At 41.0% G+C, this 25,630-nt stretch overlaps 2 protein-coding genes across 2 annotated transcripts in view; both read right to left on the reverse strand.

Moving 5' to 3' along the window:
* LOC114525551 (microtubule-actin cross-linking factor 1-like) overlaps positions 1 to 9,900 on the reverse strand; it is a 30,357-nt gene extending 20,457 nt beyond the window's left edge. The window contains exons 1-12 of the mRNA XM_028546936.1: positions 9,480 to 9,900; positions 8,490 to 9,289; positions 7,663 to 8,409; positions 5,084 to 7,490; positions 4,528 to 4,857; positions 2,960 to 3,292; positions 2,141 to 2,839; positions 1,674 to 1,961; positions 1,313 to 1,589; positions 839 to 1,224; positions 426 to 749; positions 10 to 342 (exon numbers count right to left, since the gene is read on the reverse strand). Coding sequence (XP_028402737.1) covers positions 10 to 342; positions 426 to 749; positions 839 to 1,224; positions 1,313 to 1,589; positions 1,674 to 1,961; positions 2,141 to 2,839; positions 2,960 to 3,292; positions 4,528 to 4,857; positions 5,084 to 7,490; positions 7,663 to 8,409; positions 8,490 to 9,286 — 6,921 coding nt within the window. The 5' untranslated portion in view covers positions 9,287 to 9,289; positions 9,480 to 9,900. The remainder of the gene's footprint in view (positions 1 to 9; positions 343 to 425; positions 750 to 838; positions 1,225 to 1,312; positions 1,590 to 1,673; positions 1,962 to 2,140; positions 2,840 to 2,959; positions 3,293 to 4,527; positions 4,858 to 5,083; positions 7,491 to 7,662; positions 8,410 to 8,489; positions 9,290 to 9,479) is intronic.
* LOC114525552 (microtubule-actin cross-linking factor 1-like) overlaps positions 9,874 to 25,630 on the reverse strand; it is a 44,626-nt gene continuing 28,869 nt past the window's right edge. Inside the window, 25 exon segments of the mRNA XM_028546937.1 lie at positions 9,874 to 13,486; positions 13,588 to 13,920; positions 14,022 to 14,348; positions 14,506 to 14,844; positions 14,970 to 15,281; positions 15,445 to 15,777; positions 15,846 to 16,136; positions 16,212 to 16,553; positions 16,745 to 17,074; positions 17,146 to 17,478; positions 17,623 to 17,952; positions 18,136 to 18,474; positions 18,645 to 19,298; positions 19,375 to 19,668; positions 19,789 to 19,919; positions 20,002 to 20,209; positions 20,465 to 20,794; positions 20,924 to 21,256; positions 21,403 to 21,813; positions 22,000 to 22,251; positions 22,432 to 22,678; positions 22,819 to 23,261; positions 23,342 to 23,668; positions 23,744 to 24,142; positions 24,254 to 25,629. Of these exon segments, the coding sequence (XP_028402738.1) occupies positions 9,899 to 13,486; positions 13,588 to 13,920; positions 14,022 to 14,348; positions 14,506 to 14,844; positions 14,970 to 15,281; positions 15,445 to 15,777; positions 15,846 to 16,136; positions 16,212 to 16,553; positions 16,745 to 17,074; positions 17,146 to 17,478; positions 17,623 to 17,952; positions 18,136 to 18,474; positions 18,645 to 19,298; positions 19,375 to 19,668; positions 19,789 to 19,919; positions 20,002 to 20,209; positions 20,465 to 20,794; positions 20,924 to 21,256; positions 21,403 to 21,813; positions 22,000 to 22,251; positions 22,432 to 22,678; positions 22,819 to 23,261; positions 23,342 to 23,668; positions 23,744 to 24,142; positions 24,254 to 25,629 (12,602 nt within the window). The 3' untranslated portion in view covers positions 9,874 to 9,898.

Consider the following 25,630-nt stretch of genomic DNA (forward strand, 5'->3'; position numbering starts at 1 on the left):
AAAGCCTACCTCGATATACTTAAGTTGATCTTGTACAACATCTGGCTTGGATGAAACACCCTTTTGAGCGTCAATCCTCTCTGCAACTTCCGGTATCCACTCCTCCAATTCTTTCACGGCTGTCCTGAACGCCGTCCCGTGTTGTACTTCATCCTGAACTTTGGCGTGTTTTTGTGCAATACGTTCACTCAGCTCGGCAAATCGTTGCGGAAGTACTCGAGATTTCTCGTGAACATCGGCACGATCCGTCGACTTCTCGTGCATGTCGCTCAGCAGATCGTCTGCGTCAGTATTGACTTGCTCCACAGCTGGAAGAGCGTTGTTCAGTTCCTCGACCATGGCCTGAAAATTAAAGTTTAATAAATAATGGAATCTTTCCATAATTCTAACCTCACAGCCTTCAAATGACGTAAATACTCAAATACCTTCACTATTTCCAATTCGCCTTCGGCCTGCTCGACATCAGCGCCAAACGGTGATTGATTGCTAACAGCTTGTTCAACTTTACTAAACAGTTCTTCGACCGGAGCGAGAGTTGCGTGATATTTTTGGGACTTCGCAATCAGCCGATTTAAACGTTTTTCTTTGTCTTCAATATCGACCGTAAGATCATCGTAGCGTTTCGCTAAAAGCTCGGCTTCCTTCTCTACAACTGGTTGATCTATTTCGGCTGCGGTATTGAGATCTTTCCCTAGGTTAACTAGTGCATCACGATCAGATTTGTGCGAGGTTATGTCTTCTTTGAGTGTCTAAAGTAAAGATTGTAAACTGGTTTAGTTTGAATACACAAAGACGACATTTTTAGAAGCTCTCTAAGCTAAACATGCGGTCAACAAACCTTTAGTTTTTCAAGTTCTTCATCAGCCTTATCTTTCTTCACGGTTCCTGGTTCAATATCACCGACTTCCCGCTCTATGTTTTGTAACCACGGGGTAAAATCATCGACCTTCGTTTTATACTCCTCAGCAAGTGGATAGACTTTATCAATCTTTTCCTTCAAGTCTTCAGCTTTCTTCTTTATATCCTTCCAATCATTATTTAGATCATCAAGTCGTTTCACTAATTCTTCTTTATCCTCACCCTCGTCTAAACTTCCGATCACATTTTGGCCAGATTTACTAAGCTTATCGAACAGTATCCCCTGTTGAACTATATCATCCATCAAGTTCTCTGTTTGTACTTTCTGATCTTTTACTGTATTGTACACAGCAGAAATTGGTTTTTCTAAAATGAAAGCGGTTTGAAGAGATCAATCACTTTGTTTTTTGAAACCATTGCGACGGAACATACAAAATCTGTTTGCACAACATACCTTGAGTGGCGACATCTGATATTTCCTTCACGCTCTTATCAAATTCATCCAAAATCACGTCAAACTCCTCCGTTTGCATCAAGGCGTTTTGTAATTTCACTTCACGTTCATTCACGCGAGCATGTAGGATCTCGAAAGGCGTGGAAACACTCGCGAGTTTTTCATGGACTTCACGTACGACATGAGGGGCTTGGTTTGAGTTTTCAATCAGCCATTGACCAGCATCCTCTGCGTTCTTTATCGTGAATTTCTTAGCTTTAATTTCATCTTGAAGTTTCTGTGAAAAAACAAGGAGCAATTTCTTAAAACAGTTCAAATATTCACTCGTCATGACACTAGATAACGTAGTTTGAATGCTCACTTCAATTTCACTCAGTTGTTTCCTAATCTTCTCCGGATTTCTTGCAACAGGTTCTTTCAGGGCGCGAGTATCTTCAGCATTCTCTGTCCAGTCTTCCAGTTCAGTGACAGCGTCAGAAAAGATCTTGGATTGGACAATTTCTTCATCACATTTTTCAACGAGTTCATTCAACTTTCGTTTTAGTTCTTTGAATGTTTTCTCCGTTTCCGCGACTTCTTTCTCAACATCTCGTCCATCAGGGCTGTCTTTTCCGAGAATCTCAACCAAAGTCTTGCCTGAATTGTCAACCTTTACAATTGAATTTGAAAATTAATATTTCGCCAAAGCATTAGCCGTGTTTGGTAAGAGGATGTACAAACAGAGAGGATGGTGAGACTGCTTTATACTATGAGAAAGAGGTTACAGAGTTAAACGAGCAATTGTTGAGGCTCTCACGAGCACACGTCTCATTTAGCAAAATAACAGACCTTTTTGACATCTCCTTCACTCAATTCCAACAACGCTAGTTTCTCCTTCGCCTTCTCACGCTGTTTCTCCGGAAGATCTTGATCAAGACCAGACGCCTTACAATCCTCAAGAAATTTGTCCACTTCCTCAAACGCCTTCCTACACGACTTCTGCGCATGTTCATACACCTCAGTTGTATCCTTCAATCTCCCAAGTTGTTCCTCCTTCGTATTTAAAGTGTCCATCAATGTATTCCATCGTCTCTGAATGTCCTGTAGTTCCCCTTCAACAACGTATTCATCAGCTTGCGCAAGACCCAGTGTAGCTGTCGCATCTTTTGTCACTTCATCAAATTCCGGAATATGTTCTTGAAGTTCTCTCAAAGTCTTCGTCACCAATTCCTGTTGCTTGGCAACCGTTTGTGGATCACGTGTGATCTCTTCAACAGGGACGACTCTATCTTCAGTTGTCTTAAGCCAAGGTAAGAACTTAACAGTTGAAGAATGATAAGTCTTTGCAACAGGGCGAATCTCCCCAAGTTTTGCTTCCTGTGTTTGAGTTTTCTCCACAGCAGTTTCCCAGCGCTTGTTTGTATCGGATAATTTCTGTTCAAGATTCTCGCGATCCGGGCCTGGTTCAGCTGCTTCTAAAATATCTTTGCCGTTTACCATAAGTTTATCAAACATTGGTTTGTATTGGTCCAAACTGTCTTTCACTTCCTGAAATATCAAAAATATCACATAGAAACACTGTTAACTTCATCATCATCCTCACATATAAAGCTCGTCCATCATTGTCACACGAAGATTACTCATCACTCATTATAACCCCAAACATACCTTGTTATCTTTCGTCTGTTCTTTTACAGTATCATATACAGCCGAGACTGGTCGTTGCTTAGCAACAGCCTCTTCGATGGCGACCAACTTCTCCATGAATGTGTCAAAAGCAGTGTTGAATTCCTGGCTCTCGAACAGGACCTTGTCAAGGCGGGCTTGACGTGCTTGGATCTTTGATAACAGTTTATCCAAGTTGGTGCGAACATTGCTGATCTTCGTGTGTACATCTGGAGTGACCTTCGGGTCATCGTGACTGTGTTCAATCAACCATTTCCCTGAGTCTTCAAGCGAGTCTAGTTCAGCTTCCTTCTTTTCCAATTCATCCTTCAAAGCCTAATAGAGTTAATATTGCTTTAGTTTTAAACTGCTCGTTCAAAAGTAACACAAAAGTTAACGAAATAGCGAAGGAACGATGAGATTTTCAAAACAGTGAAATGATTGAATGTATGAATGGATCATAATATGCCAGAGATAAAATAGTTTATCGCTCCAAATCTACGCAGCATTTAGTGAAGTTTAACAGTAATCTCATGAACATTTGCGTAAGCTACAGCCTGGAAACTTAAACGTCAAAATACGTAATAAATCTTGCTTGATAAACAAAACATCTCGTAAATCCGAGGTGCCTAATCGCTTCAATTAACACAGATTAGCGATCCATAAATGAACAGTGGGTTCTGTTGTGGAGTAGGTCGCTTCACTGGACTCGAATCTTCTTCAGTTTCAGCAGCGTTTACCTTTCTTTCAAGCGCTTTTTGTAAACGGCAATGCAATTCCTTTAACACAACATGCCGGCGTTTTCTGGTGTCCTTGTCTGAACGATTTGAGCAGGTAGAGGAAGACATTTCGTAAACATCATTTTCACAACGAACGAACAAGTCAACAGATTTTACAATACAAGTCAAAACACACGAATTTACAAGCATTCATAGTAGTTCAACAGTTCCACAACATAATAAATTTATTAAGGAAGGTGTGTCAATCACATCATATCAACAATTAGACCGAATTTTGAATCACATGTTGAACACTCACGATCAATTGGATACGCTGACAGGAACGAAAGCGTTCAATAAGCATAAAGCTTTCGTAATGACGAGCTGCCTTCTCATGGTTGTTTGCATGTATTTTTAACAGAAAAAATCAGTTACACTGATTGGATGTGACGATTAATCTGAGACAAGCTATAGTCAGAAGCCGTGAGGAAATATAGAAATTGTTTTAAATGTTGACTATGATATATTGGCCAATAACTTGGCTTTGAGATATTGGCCAATAATAACAATCTTTCCAGAGTAAATTAATCTTTCCATTTGCTGAATTAGTTTTCCCAGGTACTCGTATATAATTTCTGGACTTATTTACAAAGAAATTGACCAGTCTTATGACGGTGGTGTGGGGAATGGGCCTTTGAGTTGTGTTGCAACAGGTACCCGTAAAAGCCGTAATAGCTGAACATAAATGAACAGTTGGGGGAGCTAGACCAAACCTACGATTGCATTTTTAATACATACCCAAAAATACCGACTTAAGTGGATGTTATTTCCTCAAATATCTTGCAAACTAACCTCAGTTTCGTGTAATTGTTCTTCGATAACATCGGGCTGCGTGCTAATAGGTTTCAGCTCCGAAGCTTGCTGTTTAACAATCGGAAGCCACTCGGTAAGATCTTCGTAACATTTCGTAAACTTCACAGCAACATCATCATACTTCTGGAGTCGAGTGATAAGATCTCCAAGATCTGCCTGAGATTTGGTGAAACTGTCAGTGGCGTCTGTTGTGTTGGTTGCGAGGCGTTCAGCTTCAGGTCTAGTGTTCAGTTCTTGTTGAAGTTCCTTGTTTGTTTTTGTCAGTTCTTCAACCACTGGTTCGTGTTTCTTTGCCTCGGCTAACGTTTCCTATGCAATGATATAATAAAAGAAATTCAGGTGTCATTCCTTAACTTCAAAGAATCTAAAGTATGTTTTCTCACATTAGGTTGTAGCTATACCTAACTTGATTTCATAATCCTTATTCTAACTTAATCTCATCACGGTAACCTGATCTTAATCCTAATCAATCCACTAAATTCAGGTGAGATTCAATTCTCCTCGAATTCTTCCTTTGTTTCAAATTCAACCATACCTTAGCCTTTTCCAGCGACTCCTTCAGCTTATCATCATCGAGCTGGTACAAATTTTTTGCATTCACAATTCCCTCCATCTTATCATTCACACTCGTGACATCCTCCAAAGCTTTGTGATGTTTCATCAAAATTTCCTTCACTCTCTCCGTGTCAGCCTTCTTTGTTTCCACTTTGCTCTTCAACTCATTCCATCGTCGCTCAACATCCTTCAAATCTGTCTCCACGATAACAACATCCTCACACACGTCAACCACATTTCCTGCCATGGCAACGCATTCGTCATGCATTCCTTCGTGGGCTTGCACGTCTTCTGCGAGCTCTGTAAATCGTACCTGTATTCTCTCGATATTATCAACATCCAAAGGCACCTCGTCTAAGCTCTCCAGTTTTCGTTCACCCTCACTCAACCAGTTCGTAAAATCATCTTGCGCTGTGCTGTAACTTTTAGTCAGCGGTAAAGCGTTTTCCAAACTGTCAACACGTGTATTCGCCTTATCGAGGACATTCTGCCATTTTGATGCTAAATCGTCAAGTTCCTCTCTCAATGGTACGCCGTCCGTCTCGTCTGGAGACGATTCCAAAAGCGCTTGACCAATTTCCGTGATTTTTTCATAAACAGGTTCTTGTTGTTTCAAAGATTGCACAACACGATCCGCATCTTCCCTTTGTTCCTTGGTTTTTTCATACGAACCTGAGATGGGTTGTACAGTCGTTATACCGACCTCCAACGTGGACAACTTATCTTGCAACTGTTGCATCAAGTCTTCATAATCTTTACCCTTTATTGAAGCAGCTTGCAGTTTCTTCAGACGATCTTCCAGCTTACGGGTAACTCTATCAAGTGGTATTCTCACCTCAGAGATCTTATCTTGAACTAACTTCACCACTTCAGGATTATTATTGTTGATATTCTGAACATCCTCTGCAAATTCTTCAACTGCCTCGACTTTTTCTTTATATCGTTCTGCATCTTCTAAAAGAGCTTCAGTTTCTTGTATTTGAACGGCAATTACACTCGGCTTTGCACTGACAAGAGACAACGCGTCAACCTCATTCAACAAAGATGGTAGTCCTTCCTCCACCGTTTCATAAATCATCCAGAATTTCACAATTGTAAGCACATCGCTTTGTTTCGACATAAAGTACTCCACTAGCTCGTCCTTGTCGATGTAATATCGTTCCATTGCGTCTTTCACTCGCTTTTCAAGCATCTGTGCTGACGGCGAGTTCTTATCAATACGTGTTAATATGGCCACGCTGAATGATCGTACATTCTCCAGGTCTTCTTCACTCTCAGCAACACGCTCCAGCAATCTTTCAATCCATTCAAGGAAAGTTAATACTTCATGTCTGTCGATACCAACACAGTGTTGATGTTTAAGAGTTGCTTCCGCCTCACTTAAAACAACGTCCAGAGATTTCAAGCAGTTGTTAAATTGTTCAACAAGATCTTTTACTTCAGAAAGATTTTCTTGTTTTTCTTTTGATGCAACTTTCAAGGCCTCCAAACGCTTTCTTTGCCCGACCATTTTCGTTTCAATCATGTCCTCGTCAGCTCCACAGATATCAGTGAGGTTTTTACATTTCTCTTCAAGTTTTTCAAATGCTGGTTTCTTTGAGCGAACTTCATCAACAATTTCTTTAAATGCTTTCAGTTTTTGCTCAATATTTTCGTTATCCAGTGAGTCGACGGTGAACTTTTCCACGCGACTTTCAGTCGTTGTTAACCATTCAGTGAATATCTCCGAACTCTTGTCGAATTCTTTGGAAACTGGAAGAACATTCTCAACTAAAGCTCTTCGTTCATGCATCTTGGTATTAAGATTATCCCAACGTTTTTCAAGATCAGATAAGTTCTTTGCCATTTCTTTCTTGTCAGTTCCTTCATGAAGATTATTCAATACTTTTTGACCGATCATTTGAACTTTTTCAACGATAACTTCTTGTTGCTTTATAACTCTTTCAAGTCGTTCAACCTCATCCAGCTGGTCACAGCATGTTGGGTACAACCCAGAGACGGGCAACAGGCCCGCTAACTCATCCTCCACACCCGCAATTTTCAGGCTAAATTCTTCAAAGTAGTCTGCGAACTGTTGAGCTTGAAGAGCAGCGGTCTCCAATTGATTCTTTCGCTGGCTTACTTTAGCACCTAATCTGTCGACGGGTTCTCGTGCCTTCGCAATACGTTCGTGTACTTCCTGGATAACTCCGGAATCACTCGGAAGGTTTTCGACAAGCCATTTCCCAGAGTCTTCTAAGTCTTGTACATCATCTCGACATTGTTCAACCTCGTTGGCGATAGACTCATTTTCATTTATCTGTTCCTTGATGATATCTGGTTTGGTGCTTACTGGAGCTTGTTTTTCAAACCTCGCTGTTTGTATTGGCACAGCTGATTCGAGTTTTCTAAAAACAGAAAGAATCAAATGGCGGTCATTGTATAACCATACGCCTGCAAACCACATAAGCTGACTAGGAATGAAAACAGATTTCTTATTCTTCTCATATAAGGAAGATTGTCTGGTTCTCATATTTATAATTTTCAATAACGTTTGCTTTGCTTCGCTTCAAAACTCACCTGACAAGTTCATTGAAAGTTTCAAGATGATCAACTTCATCCTGCAGTGTTTCCTTCAAAGCCTTCAATTTTTCTGGAACATCTTCAAACTTCATGGAAACATCATTCACAGTCTCTTTCATCGCGACATTTTCTGGATCAGTCTCCTCAGTACCTTTCGTTAAATCTTCGTACAACTTCGGAATCTTTTCGGCCACTGGTCGTCGTTCTTCGATCTTTGAAAGCAACTCATCGATCTTATTTATGTCTTGTTTGACGGCTTCGTCACTTAATCCATAAGGTTTTCTCTCAGCAAGCAAGACCTCGCATGGTTTAAACACTTCGTCGATGATATGGACTCCTTCTTCGAAATCTTCTAGTGCTTTTTGCTGTTTTCCAAGCTGAGCCGTCGCGCTTTCAATCTTTTTCCGCAACGCAGTCCACCGTTTCTCCGTGTTTCCAAGTTCTGCTTCTACAACTTTCTTATCCTCCTGCGCTGCATTGAAAAGTGCAACACCGCATTGTTGAATTGCCTCGTAATCGCGGGCACGTGTGCTGACGTCATCCTGAATCGTTCCCAGTTCTTTCAGAGACTCCTGGATGTTTTCTTGTTTCAAAGCAGTCCCTTCGATCAAGTCTAGTTTTGTTTCAGACGCTGAGAGCCAGTCAGTAAATGGTGACATAGCTTCGTCGTACTTCTTAGCCAAAGGCAGGGCTTTTTCAACCTCTTTTTGATAATCGAGACACTTTGTCGTAGCTTCTTCCCATCTAAAAAAACACAAATCGTGAACTTAACACCAGTGATAGTTGAGCGTTTCTAAACACCAACCCAGAAAAGTACAATTTACCTTGTTTTCAAATCTGACAATTTCTCGACAAGTTCTTCCTTCTCATCTCCAGGTTCCAAATTCTCGACCAGCTGCTCGCCTTCTTCGACAACTTTCTTATAAACAGGTTCATATTTCTTAAGATCTTCCTTCAAACTCTCAACATCAATCTCTTGGCTCTTAACGGTGTCATAAATCGCTGAAACAGGTCGTAGCGTGGCAAGTTTGCTTCCAAGATCACCGAGTTTCGATTCTAAATCCTCGCGATTTTCATCAAACTCTTGACCATGCATAAGGATGTCTTGTAGCTCGATGTATTTCTGATCAATCTTTTGTTGTTGCTCGTCAAGTTGTTTCCCAAGTTTAGCTTTCTGCATTTCAACGTTTGCTATGACGCTTGGTTCATTTTGAGCGTGATCTATCAGCCATTGTCCCAGTGTTTCCAATTGTTGTAAGTCTTTCTTACGATCCGTTGTTTCATCACGAAGTCTCACCAGTTGTTGTAAACGTTTCTCCACAGTCACAGGGTTCGTTGTCTTACTCACCTCAGTGAAGACAGGTTCCTGAGCCGTAGCTGTTACCCAGCCTTCCAGTTGCTCGGCTACATTACCAAATGCTTCATTCTTCTCAATGGCGGCATCCAGTAGTTCTTGTTTCTCCTCCAACTTTCTTTTAGCATCAGAAACACTTCTTGGAAGGTTTGACATATCCTCACGGAAACTGGCCTCCTCCGGAAACTCTCCCAGTTGTAACAAAGTGTTTCCTTTCTTGGTAACCTCACTGATATTGGGTTCAACTCGTTCAACAACATTGAGCATCACCTAAGAAGATATTGTTATTCAGAGTTTGAGATAAAGAACTGGTAAATACACTGAGCAACCCATCGGTTTCTATGAAAGGCTCGTCATTTGTTAATCTTGTTTTACTACAGCAGGAAATCATGAACATGTACACTGATGGATAGTTCTTTGTGTCGTTTACCAGGTGTGCAATAAAACTTATTAAACTCACCTTTACTTCACGTAGTTCCTCTACCAGTTCCTCCACAGGAGAAGCCAGAAGTATTTTGCCTTCAGCCAACTCAACAGCTTCATCACGAATTAGCTCCACAACCTCCAGACTATTTTCATATTCTTTCAAAGCTGCTTGTACTGTGTCTAAATTTCTTACTCTTTCCCCCAGGTTCTTCTGTAAACTATCATATCTCTCGGACAAATCTTTCACCTGTGCTTCCACTATAAATTCATCAGCAGACGCTGTCTTAACTAAACTTTCAACCACATTTCCAACGTTTTTCAATTCGGGCTCGTGTGCAGTGACGTCATCACGAAGTGCTTTAACTTCTTCCGACTTTCGGGTGACGTCATCCTTGTTCAATGTGACTGGTTCCAGTTCTCCAACTCGACGCTCGGTTTCATCAAGCCAGGGTGTTAAAGGTTCAGTGATGTTTTCAAACTTTCTTGCCAGCGGTAACACACGTAGAATTTGTTCTTCACGTTCAGGCACCTTCTCACGTAGACAGTACCAACGTATTTTGACGTCATCAAGTTTATGCTCCAGTACCAACGATCTTCACTCGGCTCCGACGTGTCCAAGAGAGACTGGACAAGATCGACCAGTTTTTCAAACACTGGCTCAACTTGCGACAGGTTGTCATCAATGGTGTCCGTACTTCGTTTTTGTTCGTCCAATGCTGATCTCACAGCTGAAACAGGACTCTGACTGTCAAATTCTTCTTCCAGTTTCCTTAGTTGTTCATTGAATTCATCAAAAACAACCTCAACATCCTTGGATTTCAATTCAGCGATTTGCAGACGGTCAAAGCGATCATCCACGCGTTTTGCAACACGATCAAAGTTCGCGCGTGTTTTCGTCATCCTTCCCACAATGCTGTTTCTCTGCTCGACATCATTTGTGTTGTCCGCCAACCACTGACCAGCTTCAAGCGCTGTTTCAAGAACTTGTTTCTTCTCAATAGCCTCGTCTTGTAGCGTGTTTGCCTCCTTGAGCTGTTCAGCAAGTTTTTCTGGGTTTGTGCTGACTGGTTCCAGTTTATCAAGTATGACCAGTGTGTTCTTGATCCAGATCTCAACTTCAGTGATATTTACTTCGTATATTTCTAGTCGTTTAAGTTGTGACTCCAGGAAGATTTTTCTCATCACGGCTTTCTCACGGGCGTCTGTGAAACGTTTTTCCAAAGTGGCAATACCTTCCTTAAAGACAGCGATCTTTGGAGATTCTTCCCCAACCTCCTTCACTATTTCACTGCCAATCTTTGTTACATTAGTTTTCTCAGGACGAAGTGCATCCAGTTCTTCAATAGATTTCTCAACAGCCTCGAGTTCTGACCTTGCGCTCTCCGCATCAGAAACTGGTGAATCATGCGTTGGAATGCTCTTTTCAGCATTCACCACAGTCTCCTCGATTGGTTCCTTCATTTTGTTGTATTGGTTCACTTGTTCATCCACATTGTTTACTTTAGTTTGCCAAACAGACACTCGGTCAAGGATTGCACTATAGCGTGCCTTTAGGTTTTCAACTTCAGCTGCGACAACTGTAAGATCTGCCAGCGGATTTCCAACTAACGTATTACAACTATCAGTCATTTCTTCGTTTAATGTCGCAAGATCATCGACCTCCTTTCGTAACTGTTCGGCATCTTTCGTTTGCTTTTCCAGGCCGTCTGTATCGACCGACATGTCAGGCAATGACTCCAACTTTTTCTCGAGATCAGCTAGCTTAGGTTCAAGGCTTTGTACCTTTGCTTGACATCGCTTTGCTTCGGGTAGGACTCGGGCAAGTTCGTGATCTCTCGTCTCCGCATTTGCAACGACAGTTTGCCATCTGTTTTCAATTTCACTAACTTCTTTTACGAGAGACTCTTGTTCTGGAGTTTGTTCCGTGTCTTCAATGATCTCTCTCGCATCTTCCACGATCTTCAGATACAGAGGTTCGTGTTTCTTTATATCTTCCAATCTTGGCTTGTGTTCCTGCTGTTGTTTCTTCGCAGTGTCATATACGGCTGACACAGTTTTCTCTTTGGCCTGTTCTTCTTCAACTGCTGTCAACCAAGACACGAGCTCCTCGGATATGGTTTCAAATTCTCGACTCAAAACTAACACAGTTTGCAATTCATTTTGTCTTTTCTTAACTTCCTCTTGTACCTCATCAAGAGGCTTCTTCACTCGTTTTACTGTTTCTTCCATCTCATTTTTCACCTCAGGTTCGACTTCAGTATTGTCAAACAACCAGTCCTGTTCTTCTTGAACACTCTCGAGAGCTTCAACGACTTCACAAACTTCTTTCGAGATATTCTCTGATTCTTGTAGCTGCTTTCTCACAGTATTTGGTCGAGTACTGATAGGTTCTAACGCCTCCACTTTCTCCTTCAACTTTGGCAACTTCTTATCAACCTCTGTGCTCTTCGACTTGAACTCATCCCAGTGAACTGCTACCTCATCTAGCGTCTGTTTTCCATCGTTTAGTCGTTTCAAAAGACTCTCATGATCTTCGTTGGTGTCTGTCATTTGCGATTTCACTTCAGGAGCGTTGGTTTTTTCCACCAAAGATTCGCCTAGTTCATTCATTTTGTCGACAGTAGATTCTCGTTCTTCCATTTTATTCAATGCTTTCTTCAGTGTGTTAATATTGTTACCAATCTCTCCTGGCTTCGGAATTCTTGGAACCACTTTGATATCCTTAACCTCAATCTCATCGCCCACAGGCACATCAAACACGGGGATATCTTTCACGGAATCAATTATTTCATCCACACCGCTACGAAGAGTGGCGACGCATTCTTGGAAGTCTGCCATCTCGTGTTCAACTTGGTCAGCTGTATGCAGTTTCTCAGAAATATCCTGTTGCAGATTTATCCATCGCTGATTGGTGGATTCTATTTCTTTTTCTAAGACTTGGATGTCTTCATTCATATCGAGTTCTCTGCCGACCTTCAGAAGTTCTTCAGAAACTTGGTTGAGTTTTTCATAATCAGGTTTGTGATGTTCTACGGCGTCATGAAGTTCTTCAAGCAACTCTTGTTGTTTCTCGACCGCTTCTTCATCGTGGATTAACTTATGAGTCGTTTCCAATTTCTTTTCTCCCTCACTAAGCCACGTGACAAACTCTTTATTCACGTTGTTGTAATCCTCCACTAGTCCCAGGACTTTCTCGATCTGTGTTTCGCGTGTTGATGATTGCGTGGTGACATCATCCCAACGTTTCTGTAGATCATCCAATCTCTTTCGAAGGACTTTTTTCTCTTTTCCCGGAGCTCTCGTTTCCAGGAGCTCTTCGCCTTTCTTCATCACATGATCAAATGCTGACGTATGATGTGTGATGTCGTCAGCGATAGGTCGATGTTTGGCTTTCTGATCAACAAGCACGTCATATTTCACAGATATTGCTCCTTGCATTTCCAAAATTTCACTTGTGCTCACAAGCCAATCCTTCATGTCATCAAACGCTTCTCGGAATTCTTGTCTTTCCAGTAAAGCCTGTTTTAACTCTTTCTGTCGATCATTCACTTTCTTCGTTAAATCTTTAAATTCTTGATCTAGTTTTCCTAACTTTCCGTTTACTTCATCCTTGACAGCTTTTTCATCTTCACAAGTTGAGATAATTTTCTCACCCAGTTTTTGCGCCTTTTCCAACAAAGATAACTGTTCGTAAACCTCATCTCTCAAGGTCTCAGTCTTATGAATTTGTTCGCGAACTCCATCAGGCTCAATGCTGATTGGTTGATCAAGCTCTGCGGTGTCGACGTCAGCAAGCCACGTCTCAAGAGTCTTAAGGTGATCATGGAATGTTTTGAAGACATTCATATCTCTCTCCATATCCGATTGTTTCTTGTGAACCTTCGCCAGCAAGCGTCGTTGTCTTTGTTTTACACCTGACAGTCGGCTTTGAACAGTTTCAGAGCTGGATGAATCTTTATCTACGGCTTGTAAAATCTCTTTACTGGAACGACGAAGTTCTTTAACGTGAGGCTTTGATTCTTCCAACTGAGTTTTGGCTTCCTAAATTTTGATGTGAACACGTTAAAAACTGTCATTTTTGACTCGCATATCAAAACCTGTCTAAAACAAAGCATTTGGGAATGATTTTTGACTAATCTCACCTTTATTTTCTCGAGATGAAGTTCAACTTCTTGCGCTTCAAAAGAGACCGGAGGTGCGCATTCAACCAGTTGTTCTACTTGGGAAAATACTTGTTCCAAAGGCTCCATGATCTCCTCTGATGTGCTCATTTCTTTTTGGATCACAATCATCTTTCGTTCACGACTCTGGAGCTCTTTCAACAACTTGCTATAGCGGTCAGTCGCGTTAGAGCTTCGTTCTTTGATCTTTCCAACTTCCTTTGGTTCATCATTTCTCGCCTGTGTCAGCCAATCCGCGGTCGCTTGAATGTTGTCGTTCAGCGGTTTCTTAGCTTCAACTTCGTGTAAGATTTCCTAAATAACATTTTTGGTTATGGTTTGCCCTCTAAGTGAGATCCTAAGAACGGACTCTAAGACAAATATCCATCATCTGCTAAAGCCAAGTAGAATCTTACCTGGACTGTTTTAATCTGATCTTTGATTACATCAAGATCTGTGCTCATAGGCTGCATGCTCTCAAGACTCTGCTCAACCTTGGGTAACCATTCCTCCATTTCTGGGACAGCAGTATTAAACTCAGCTGTCTTTTCCATAACTTCCGTCATCCACTGAATCTTGTCTTCCACATCTTCATCCAGGGCTTCTGTTTCATCCAAGAGTCGTGACACACGCTCAACTGGGCTTGAATAATCGATTATTTCGCTCGAGTTGTTCGCAGCTTGAAGACGAGATTTCAAAGGTGCTGCCTGTGAATTCACTGTAACGAGGTCGCTCTTTGCATTCTGAAATGAAATGAAATGCAAGCATGTTCAATAAATAGTTGATAATCTTCACATAAAGAATTAAAACTTGGATTAGCAGTCTCCATGAAACATTACAAGAGCTCTGACACAGTTATCCTGTGAAAACAAAGTTTAGTGTTCAACCTAGTTTTATTACCTGTAGTTTAGTCAAGTACTTCTGCAATGCTTCTGGTTGGGACCCAAGCTCCCTCGGTTTCTTAGTTCGTTTTTCACAGCTCCTGAGAGTATCTTCATAGGGTGATACAATACTTTGGAATTTCTTCACGAGTTTCTGCGCCTCCTGTATTTGTTGTTTTCTCTCGTCACTGACTTCCTTGATCTTTGCCCACCTCTTCTCCGTGAAATCAAGTTTTTCCTGTACGACAGCCACGTCACGTGTGACCTCATCTAACTTGCACGTATCAATCAATGACATAGCAGTATCAATGTACTCTTGGTACATGGGTGTGACGCGCTCAATCGTCTCTTCAGCACTCTGGAAAATATAGAGAGGGTATATTTGAAAGATAATAAAAAGGGTATAGAGTGAATTACATTAGAGAGAGAGAGGTACATTAGATAAGAGAGAAAACAAGGAACTCCAAAAAGTAGACCCCTAACCTTCAGTATATTCTGTTGTTTTGTAAGTCCCTTATGTTCCACGGGTATGGTCGTGATCTTCCTTAATCTAGCCTCGATATCATTCAAGTGTGGCTCTAACTCTTCCCAGGCTTCCTCGCAGGTGATCGCGGCCGGAACAACATCTTCAATAGTCTGTTGATGATCCAAAGCTTTGATATAAAGTTTAGACCAACGTTCTTTGAGCTCATCAAGTCTGTTGCGTGTCTCAGGAGACTGGCCGGGTTGTTCTTGGACTTGTTGAGTGATGTGTTTCAGAATTGTGTCGTAGTTTAGAACTTCGTGATACAACGGCTACATAAAATTATGGTTGCATTAGAAATATGGACAATGTCGTCAAACGGAGTGTTGTTTGGAAACAGTTAAACATTGGACCCTTTTTTCACAAGAAATATTTCAGTAGAACGGTAAAGACCCGAGTAAAATATCTGTTAAAAAGTGTTAAAACATGTTCTACCTCGTGCTGTTCTTGAGCAAGAATTGCGACATCATATTTTGCTGATACAGGTTCAACCTCGCTAAACGCTTTCTCAAATTCTTCTATTTTCTCTTGCACTCCGTCTAAATTCACCTCAGGTTTCAACACCACTGTCACGATATCATACAGCTTCACCTCACGTGATGTAACCTTGGTAACGAGCTTCGTCACAGGCTCTTCTGCTTTTCTGTATCGTCCTTTTAGCAGAGCGACTGTTGCAGGATCATCACGATTACATTCAATCAACCAAACTAGAGTCTGTTCCATCACAACCAGTTTAATTTCAACTGGATGCAGCTTGTTTCTGATAACCTGGATAGGGATAAAAATGCTTAGCGTTTTTCTTGGCGTTCGATGGGCATTTGGTTGTAAAAATTTACCTTTATTTCCACCAACTGCTGGCGAGCTTTTTCTTGCTCTTCACTGACTGGTTCCAAGGCCTCAAATTCGCTCGCAATCTCAGTGGTTGCCGTGGCAATTTCTTGCGATGTCGTATCAAATATGTCCATCTTAGATGATCGTTTTGTGAGCAATGTTTTCCTCTTTTGCAAGTCAATCAGAGCTGCGGTGTATTTTGTGTTTACAGTTACAACAGGTAATGGCATTTCAGCTTCGTGCTCCCCGATAGCCTCAACTTCATACTGTCCAGCTTCGACGTTATGAATTGCTTCCTGTGGGAAGAAATGAAACACATGTCACAACAGGCAGAAATACGTGATATAAAGCAATTCTTAAGTTCAACAAACCTCAATCTTTACAATCTCCTCCTTCGCCAGTTCTGGCTCAGTGACACTTGGTACTTCGCTTTCCAAAACAACACTGACCGCCGACATGGTTTCCTTGACTGGATGAAGAACGACATTGTACTGTTCAACTTTCTTCTCAACTTCACTCAGCTGTTGTTTGCGTTCCTCGAGTGTTGCTCTCAACTTATCATAACGATCAACAATGTCATTCACTTCGCTCGCGACTTCACCAGCCTGATCAGACTTGATGTAATTCTTGTCTGAGATTTTTACAACGCCATCACGTTTGTCACAAAGATGTTGCAATACTGGGCGATGGGCATTCACCTCATCTTCAAGACGCTGTTGGAAAAATAAAAATAAAACGATGGCTTAAACTGAGTATTTTTGTATAGGAGGGGAGTTTTCTTAGATGAATCTGAACTCTCTTCCAAGAGTTTTCTCTTGGAAGATATGAAGAGAATGATCTTCATACAGAGTGTAAATCGAGATGGTTTATTTTGATCTCTGCTCCATCTGTGCCTTGCACTTACTTTAAGTTCAGCTCTTTGCTTTCTCAACTGCGCATGATCACAACTGACGGTCCCAAAGGCCAGCATATCTCTCTCAGCAATTATCAACCATGGTACAAATGACGTCACGCTATCATGATAGTCACGCACAAGTGGAAACACTTCGTTCAATTTCTCTGTACGGTCAGCAGTCTTTTTCTGTATGATTCTCCAGTACTTGGTGATGTTAATAACTCTTTGCCTCGCAAGGTCCCTCTTCACCCCAGGCTCTTCGCCGTCAATGTAATCAAAGCTGGCGTTTTTCAAACACTCGTATAAAGCTTCAGCATTTTTAACGTCATGATTAACGTCCTGTAGGAAACGAAAACATTTCTCAAACTCAAAAACAATTTACATGTAGCAAACGCAAAGAAAATACCCACCTGTATTTTGCGTTGTTGCAAAATAATCTCACAATATTTCAGAGAGACAGGTTCTTGATTTCTCATTATTTTATCAACTGAGACACACCATGCCATAAATTGATCCATTGATATCTCGTAGCTCTGTTTCTTGTACAAAGCAAGCTGCAATCGCGCATTCTTTTCCGCCAACTTTTCTTTCAGATTGTCCATTTCTTGTTCGATATTATTCAATCGCCTGTCCACGGCTGCGTTTCTGTGTTGATTTTGCCCATAATTATCTTTCAACCATAAACCATTTTCTGTGGCCTCGTTCAACTTAACGTTCTTGTCCACTAGCTCTTCCTTCATTTCCTTCATAACACAAAACAAAATTACATTGGTTTTACCAAGACATAAGCTGACAAAGCCATGACCCTCATTAGACGTAGAGCCCTAAAAAATTACCAGCAGTAAAGAAGACATTTCTTTTACAACCGCCTACAATTCGTATCTCACCTGTATCGTCTTTAATTTAGTTTCATTGCTCTGCTCTGCACTATCAATATCTACGTCATCTAGCTTAGCCATAGCAACGGGCAACCACTTCCTCAAATCTTGTATTGAGTTCACAAACTTCTTGGTATGATCGTAAACGTCTGCAAGTAACGCCTGGTGATCCTGCAGTCTTGAATAAAGCTGGAAATATCTTCGTACAAGAGATGAGGTTCTTTCCTGAACTGGTTGGATGTCGACTAATTCTTCGTCTGTGATTTCAATGAGTTGACGCTCAATGTTGAAGAGTTCCCGCAAACCTGGTTCCAGATTTTCCAATTCGGTTGCCTTCGTCTGAAAAGAAAATTACGCACACGATGTTGAAGTCTGCTGGTGTAAATCTCGCAAAATAAACACCTCCTCCCACTTGAAGGCCTACAAATCACAGATGTTTGCTGCAGGAAGCAAGCGAGGTTATCATTGGAAACTAGGATCTTAACTGAATATTTAACAACGGCATAACCAGCAACATCGTACCTTTATCTTTTGCCAATCGGTCAGAGCGATTCTTTCATCAATTACCGCTGTTGACTCAGAGTCCAGTATTTTTTCAGCCGAATTAACAACGTCCTGAACACTCTGGAACTTGTCTTCATATCGTTTTAGCTCTCCTTGAACATTCTCCACGTTATACGTGTCGTTCGGGACCTTCACGCGAGTCTCCCGCCACGAGATATTGTGTTGATTAAACTCTGTCTTGATTTTACCCAGATCTCGTGAAACGCCATTTTCCTCGCATATTCGAACAAGATTTTGGTAGGCTTCCGCATAATCTTCAAAAAGCTCTGTCCCAGTTTCAACATCGGTACAAAGCGCCTAAAAAGAGATTAGCTTGTCGATTAAAATCCCAAAGCAGTGTCTATCTTTACTTAGTAACTTCTAAGCTTCATCCTAAACGAGGTTTTCGAACCTGTTATGAGGTGGTAGTTCAACTCCAAACATCAAACTCGAATCGTAAAATAAATTCAGCTAGAAAAAACTCTCACCTGCAGAGTATTGTGTTGTTGACGAAGTTCTTGTTCTTCAACGGGAACTGGCTGTATTGCGTGTAATTTTTGTTCCACTGTATTCTTATGTGAAACAAACTTTTCTTTGCCCAGTTTTAGTTTTTCTGCAGCAGGCAAGAGATCAGCGATGATGTTCTCTCTGTTATTCAGTTTTTCTGATACAGATGTCCAGTAACGTTTCAGTTGTGATAGTTTCTTCGGGATGTTTGCATCGGGTGCTACTTCAGCTGTTTTTTCCTCTGTCTTGTTTTCGATGAACTCGTGGACTGGTTCCAACTGTCGTAATTCGTTTTTGATAACCTGTAATTTATCGTTTTGTTTCGAGACAACTGAATGTGAAGCAGAGAGCTTCTTTGCTTTCGACAACTTCCTATCAACATCAGCTAGCCAATTAGCAAAGTCATCCAACACAACATTGAATGGTTTATCGTCCAAGACACTCAGCAGATACTGTTGTTTCAGATTTGCTAGCTCACTGTCAATTTCATCAATGTCCTTTTTAACTGACTCTAGGTCTTCGCTAACATCGGATACCGTCGTAGGGTTATCGGGACTGTGTTCAATAATCCAGTGCCCAGCCTGTTCCGCGGTCTTGAAAGTATCATGCAGTTTTCCCATTTCATTCAGGAGATCCTAAATAAAAACACACCAAAAATATTATAGGTTTTCTATGGAGAATATACGCTATAGTTCATGTATAACAACTTACTTCAATTTCTTGTAACGTTTTACTAACTTCTTCAGGTTTTTCTGGGAGTGGACTCTCTTTAATCAACGAACTTTTTTCCTTAATTTCACCCAACCATTGCTTGATTTGTTTAATTAATTCCTCAAATGTTTCCACAGCTTTGATATGGCGCGTTAGTAATGATTCTTGTTTAACCAGCTTATTTCTCGTCCTGCGTTGAACGGACAAGGTGTCCAGAGTTTTTTCACGTATTGGGGCATGTCTTGCTGACTTTACTAGCTTCTCCTCAGCGCTGTCTACTGTACTAATCAAATCCTGAGAAAAGAAAAAAACTTACTCATAATGAAGCGTATAATCAATGCTGCTCTTGACCAATCACGTTATTCTATTAAGTCACATGATGCCTCATTTAAGTTACATGATATTAATTCTTACTCTAACGGTATCGAGTTGCCTCTGTGCTTTGTCTTTGTCCAAACCAACAGCCATCTGACTGACAAATACTTCGTCAGCCTTCGTCACAGTCTCTTGGAATGGTACAAGGGCATCTTGATAGTCTCGTAAACCTAAAAACAATCAAAGAAAAGCGATCAGAGCCTTGCGCTTTGAAAAATAGTTTGAAGTTGAAGACAGCTTGTGATATAATACCTTGTTTGTAGCTCGTCAATTTCTTCGATTTTTCCTTTAACTCTTCATTCAGGTTTTCCCATCTGACGCTCGTGAGTTGGACATCCTTTCTGAGTTCAGGAATTTCTGTTGTGAGTTTCAATTCTTTGCAGGCTTCCATGAGAGACTCTGCCACCTTGTTGTACAGCTTATGAACAGGTTTGTGCTTTCGCACGTCTTCGTGGAGGTCCTGAAGGAAAAAGATTTTGAAAAACATTAAAAACATTAAAAACAAGACTTAAGACATGGCCACTTAGAGCCTTTACTATCCACCTTTTCCGGAGGTTTTATGACCGGAAAAGAAGTTCCTATCCCGTTTGGAGTGAAAGAACACGGGGTAATAAGCTAAAGACTAAAGACATGGCCACTTAGAGCCTTTACCATCAACAAGAAGAGTAGTGAAGGACCGACAGAGCTATCTAGATACAGTTTTACAAACTCTTACCTTAATTTGTTCCAGGTATTTCGGTAAACTGATCTGATCCACCTCATCTGTGGGGACCTCCTTAATAGCAGATTCAGTATCAGTTAACCAGCGAAAAAACTCGTGTTTTGTGTTTTCGTATTCAGCGCTCAGTGGCTCGATTCTGTTCAGTTGCCTCATCCGGTTTTCTGCGTTCCTCGATAAAATATCCCAGCGGCGTACAGCATCGTTAACGTTATCTTCAAGCGCATCACGTTTGGGACTTGGCTCTGTGGTGCACACGACATCCAAGACCATCTCAACTACGTCATCGTACAATGGTTTGTTGTTTGCGATATCCTTCAGGAATATCTGGAAAAAAATTAAACCACTGATGAAACCATGATGTCTGATCCTCTGATAGGATGCATGCCCAGAGGTAGAAAAAAGCATAGAATAAACAATCCTGATGGAATTTCAACATTCTACATCAATCTTTACCTTTTGTTCGTTAACTAAAGAATTCAGTTCATCATCTTTAGCCGTCAGTGGTCTCTGTCTTGCAACAAACTTCTCTTTCTCATCCAACCAAAGACACAAGTCTTCCAAAAGATCTTCGTAATCATCAGCTTCCTGAATGACACTTAGTTTACTGGACGGTTGCCCACTGCTTTGCCGTACAAGATCATTATACATTTCAGAAATGTCATTCAGTTTCGTTTTCAGATCAAGGACGTAGCGTTGATTGTCTCTGTTTACATTCAGAAGCCACAGTCCAGTGGACTGGAGCGACTCCATTTGAGGTTCGATCTCTGAAAGAGCATTTCTCGCAGCCTGGGAAAGAATTAAACCAACACATTATTTATACTTGGCGCTATCGTTTGCAGACGTCGTTAAAATGTTTAGAGATTTCCGGGTATATTAAAGTTCAGGGCCAAAACACCTAACCTAAAAAGGATAACAAGATATATTTCACTGACCTTTAGTTGTTCATTGTAATGTTTGATTATTCTTGGATCATTGGACCGTTTCCGTGTATTTCGTACAATCTTTGCGATCTTAATCAGGTGTCTTTCCAGGGCTTGTAATGTATCATAAAACTTCACGATATACTCAACTTCCTCGCGTGTTGCGATCAACATCTCGCGTGTTCCACGCAACAAGGTTTCGTAACGTTTCATCAAGAATGTCGAGGTTTCTATAATCTGTTGCGTCGCGTCAGAATAATTGATTAGCGTGTAGATCAATTCTTGGCTTGTGCTGTTCATAGCTGCAACGTCCTCTCGTTTGCTTTCGAGTAGTTTAATCAATTCCTCCATTTGATGGATTTCTAGGCGACCTTTTTCGACATTTGAGCCCAATGGACGATGCTCAACATACGATTTCAAGACCTATATGATAAAAAAATTGATACAGTTGCCTTTCAACACCAAATGCAGATCAAAAGATGATCTTTACTGAGACTTTTGTAAGAAAGAAGAGTTTAGTACTGACAGAGCAACTCGGTATAAATGAAGATAGACTCCTTTCTGTAGACTTCAAGGAAGAACAAAGCAGAATTCCTAGATGATATTTACCTGATTAGTGACATCACGAACAGGTTTAACTGCGCAGTGGTACTTCTTGGCCAGCGGGATGATCACACTTAACTCTCGAAGATTTGAACGAACCTTCATCTTTAATTCTCGCCAAAGTGTCACCACTTCACTGTATTTCTTTTCCAGGCCACTGCGGTACGCTCCTGGTCGTTCTTTGTTGATCACCTCACGACTCCATTTGATTGCGTCATTGTACAACGGTTCGTGATTGGACAATTCGTTTCGCAAATTCTTAAAGAGAACAAGCGCGGTCAAACCATTAAACTAAAATAGTTGGAAGACTGCTGTCTGCAGTCAAACATTTTAAAAGCTCTTCCACGTGAACTACACACTCTGATGACAAACACGGTGTTTAATAACTAATGTTTCTATCATTTGGAGGTTTCGTCTTCTGAAACTACATATACAAACCTCGTAAAAGTCACGTAGATTCAACAAGACATCCATGTTCTCCGACATCGGTTTTAACGATTTCATTGCCTTGTCGTTTGCACGTAGCCAGTGAAGCAGATCATCCAGTGTTTGTTCCGATGTTTGGCAGCTTGTAAGAACTTCATGTAGTTTGTCTTTTCTGTCACTGACCTTGCAGTCCAGTTCTTTAACGGTGTCTATCTTAGTGGTGACATTTGGTTCTATCGCCGAGGCAACGTCCTCAGCACTAGAAAAAAAAATGGAATCAAGGTCCCATTTACCCAAAAAACACTGAAACATTTACATAAAAAGTATCCGCGCTCCTGACAAGCAACCACTTGATAGGAAGTTTCGTTGTTTATGTTTGGTCTACGTCTGTCTACGTACCTTGCTCCATCCTTCCTTGCATTTCCAACAATCCATTGACCAGAGCTTTCAACCGTATGTAAAGATGGTCGTACAATATCATTCGTGACATCCTGAACTGCTTGTAACTCCGAGAGTTCATCTTTTATCGCATGAATTTCTTTCTCAATGGGAGCTCTGGCATCCTTCAGTGTAGCAGGATCACACAGTTTATCCTCGAGTTCCTTGTTGTTCCTCGTGTACCTCTCAGCCTCAGCCAAGTGCGCTTGCTTGTTCTCTTCAGTAGCATCAATTTTATGTAGAAGGTCGCTGACCTTAATTTTCACTGTCGTTAACTGCTCTGTGATCGAAGCCATATCGGCGGTGGACTGGGGATGATGAGGAGAGTAGTTATGTTCTTCAATGAGGTTCCAACCGCTATCTTCAAACGATGTTTCACCGTCTTGAACATCTTTCTTCAATGCCTTCGAAAAAAAAGAAAAGAAGTACTTCTCAATGAAAACGTGTGTTAAGCTTAATTCTCACATCTTTTTTATCAACTTACCATTAACATTTCAAGTTGTTGCTGCACTTTCTGAGGTTCTGCTCCGATCACCTCGAAACCACCCAAAGCCTTTTCTGTCTTCGCCATTACTTGAGCAAGAGACTGCAAAGCTTGCTGGTACTTTATAGCAAGCGGTTCAACATTTGTGATTTTGTTTCTACGATCCTGTAGCAGCGTAATCAATTGATACCAAACATTTTTTATGTCAGTCAACTCCTCTTCAATTTCCTTTGCTTCAGAACCGTCCAATTCTTTGACAGTTTTTTCACCAATGTCGAAAATCGTGTTGAAGATAGACTCATATCGTTCAACCTCAGTTTCAAGACTCTGTACAAAAGATAAAATAAACAAGTTTAGCAATCAAATATATTATAGAAGATTTTAATTTTAAAGCCATGATACCTTTAATGCTGTGTCTTGTTCATTCAAAATTTCTATTTCCCCAGACACAGGTTTTAAATTATCCCATTTCTTTCCAGTTTCCATCAACCATTTTAACACTTCTTCATAAAGAATACTCAGTTCACCGCTGTCGAAAATTTTCTGAGCTAGCAGAGAATTTCCGTGAATAACACGAAGGTATATCTCCCGAATGATGACAACAGAGTATGTCTCGACTACTGAAGTGATGATCACGCGACGAACGACGCGGTCTTGTTGTTCAGCGGATGGTGCAAGTAACATAACCTCTGGTCGTTCTTCAGTTGTCTCAGCTAACTCAGCAACTGCTTGATCCATCACGCTCTCTAATGGGACGTCTCTTTCAACTGATGCTTTAGAAAAGTCCACAACTCTATAGTCCTATAAAAAAATTCGGTACAGTGATAAGTATGTGACTATCATGATGTGTGGTATCCCTACCCTAAGACAGGAAATCCCAAATTAGAAATATTACTAAAGGTGTCTCCGTACCTCTTCAGGTAAACGTTCCTCGAACTGGACAGTTGTCACAGACGGTGCTTCTTCATCGGGTTCAATCTTTACAGGAATATTGATGGCATTTTCATCCAGCACTTTATTTAACTCTCTAAGTTCATCAATCACAGGTTTCTCCTCAGTTGGTTCTTGTTCCTCACCAACTATTAGGTCAACAGGAATTTCCTCCAATGACACAGAATACTCTTCTGGTGCCTTGCGTTCGATTGGTCTTCCATCTACTAAAATGGCCTCTGGTTCGAATAGTTTACCATCAATAACGTATACAACATCCTGTTTGGGTTCTTTTGTAACAGTTTTTACACCATTCCTGATGACAGTTCTGGTAACCATTGTTCTGATAATGATCACTCTCACAACTCTGCCTTGGTCATCTGTAAACTCTTCAACTGGTGTTCCCTGATCTAATGGAACGCTTTCATCAAATGGTAGACTCTCAACAGGAGCTGTTTCTGTTGGTGTGATGAACTCTGATATTGTTGGTAAAATACCCTCTGGTTTCTTTGCTTCTACTGGTTTACCATCAACTGTAATGGTCTCTGGTTGAACTGGCTTACCATCAATGATATATACCACTTCTTCTTTTGGCTCTCTGGTGACTGTCTTTTCACCATTCCTGATGACAGTTCTGGTAATTATTGTTCTGACAATGATCACTCTCACAACTCTGCCCTGGTCATCTGTAAACTCTTCAACTGGTGTTCCCTGATCTAATGGAACGCTTTCATCAAATGGTAGACTTTCAACAGGAGCTGTTTCTGTTGGTGTGATAAACTCTGATGTTGTTGGCAAAATATCTTCTGGTTTCTTTGCTTCTACTGGTTTACCATCAACTGTAATGGTCTCTGGTTGAACTGGCTTACCATCGATGATATATACCACTTCTTCTTTTGGCTCTCTGGTCACTGTCTTTTCACCATTCCTGATGACAGTTCTGGTAATTATTGTTCTGACAATGATCACCCTCACAACTCTGCCCTGATCATCTGTAAACTCTTCAACTGGTGTTCCTTGGTCTAATGGTATGCTTTCATCAAATGGTAGACTTTCAACAGGAGCTGTTTCTGTTGGTGTGATGAACTCTGATACTGTTGGCAAAATATCTTCTGGTTTCTTTGCTTCTACTGGTTTACCATCAATTGTTATGGTCTCTGGTTGAACTGGCTTACCATCGATGATATATACCACTTCTTCTTTTGGCTCTCTGGTCACTGTCTTTTCACCATTCCTGATGACAGTTCTGGTAATTATTGTTCTGACAATGATCACCCTCACAACTCTGCCCTGGTCATCTGTGAACTCTTCAACTGGTGTTCCTTGGTCTAATGGTATGCTTTCATCAAATGGTAGACT

Source organism: Dendronephthya gigantea, unplaced genomic scaffold (assembly GCF_004324835.1).
Source record: "Dendronephthya gigantea isolate DGI-Jeju-01 unplaced genomic scaffold, DenGig_1.0 000034F, whole genome shotgun sequence".
Taxonomy (NCBI): domain Eukaryota; kingdom Metazoa; phylum Cnidaria; class Anthozoa; order Malacalcyonacea; family Nephtheidae; genus Dendronephthya; species Dendronephthya gigantea.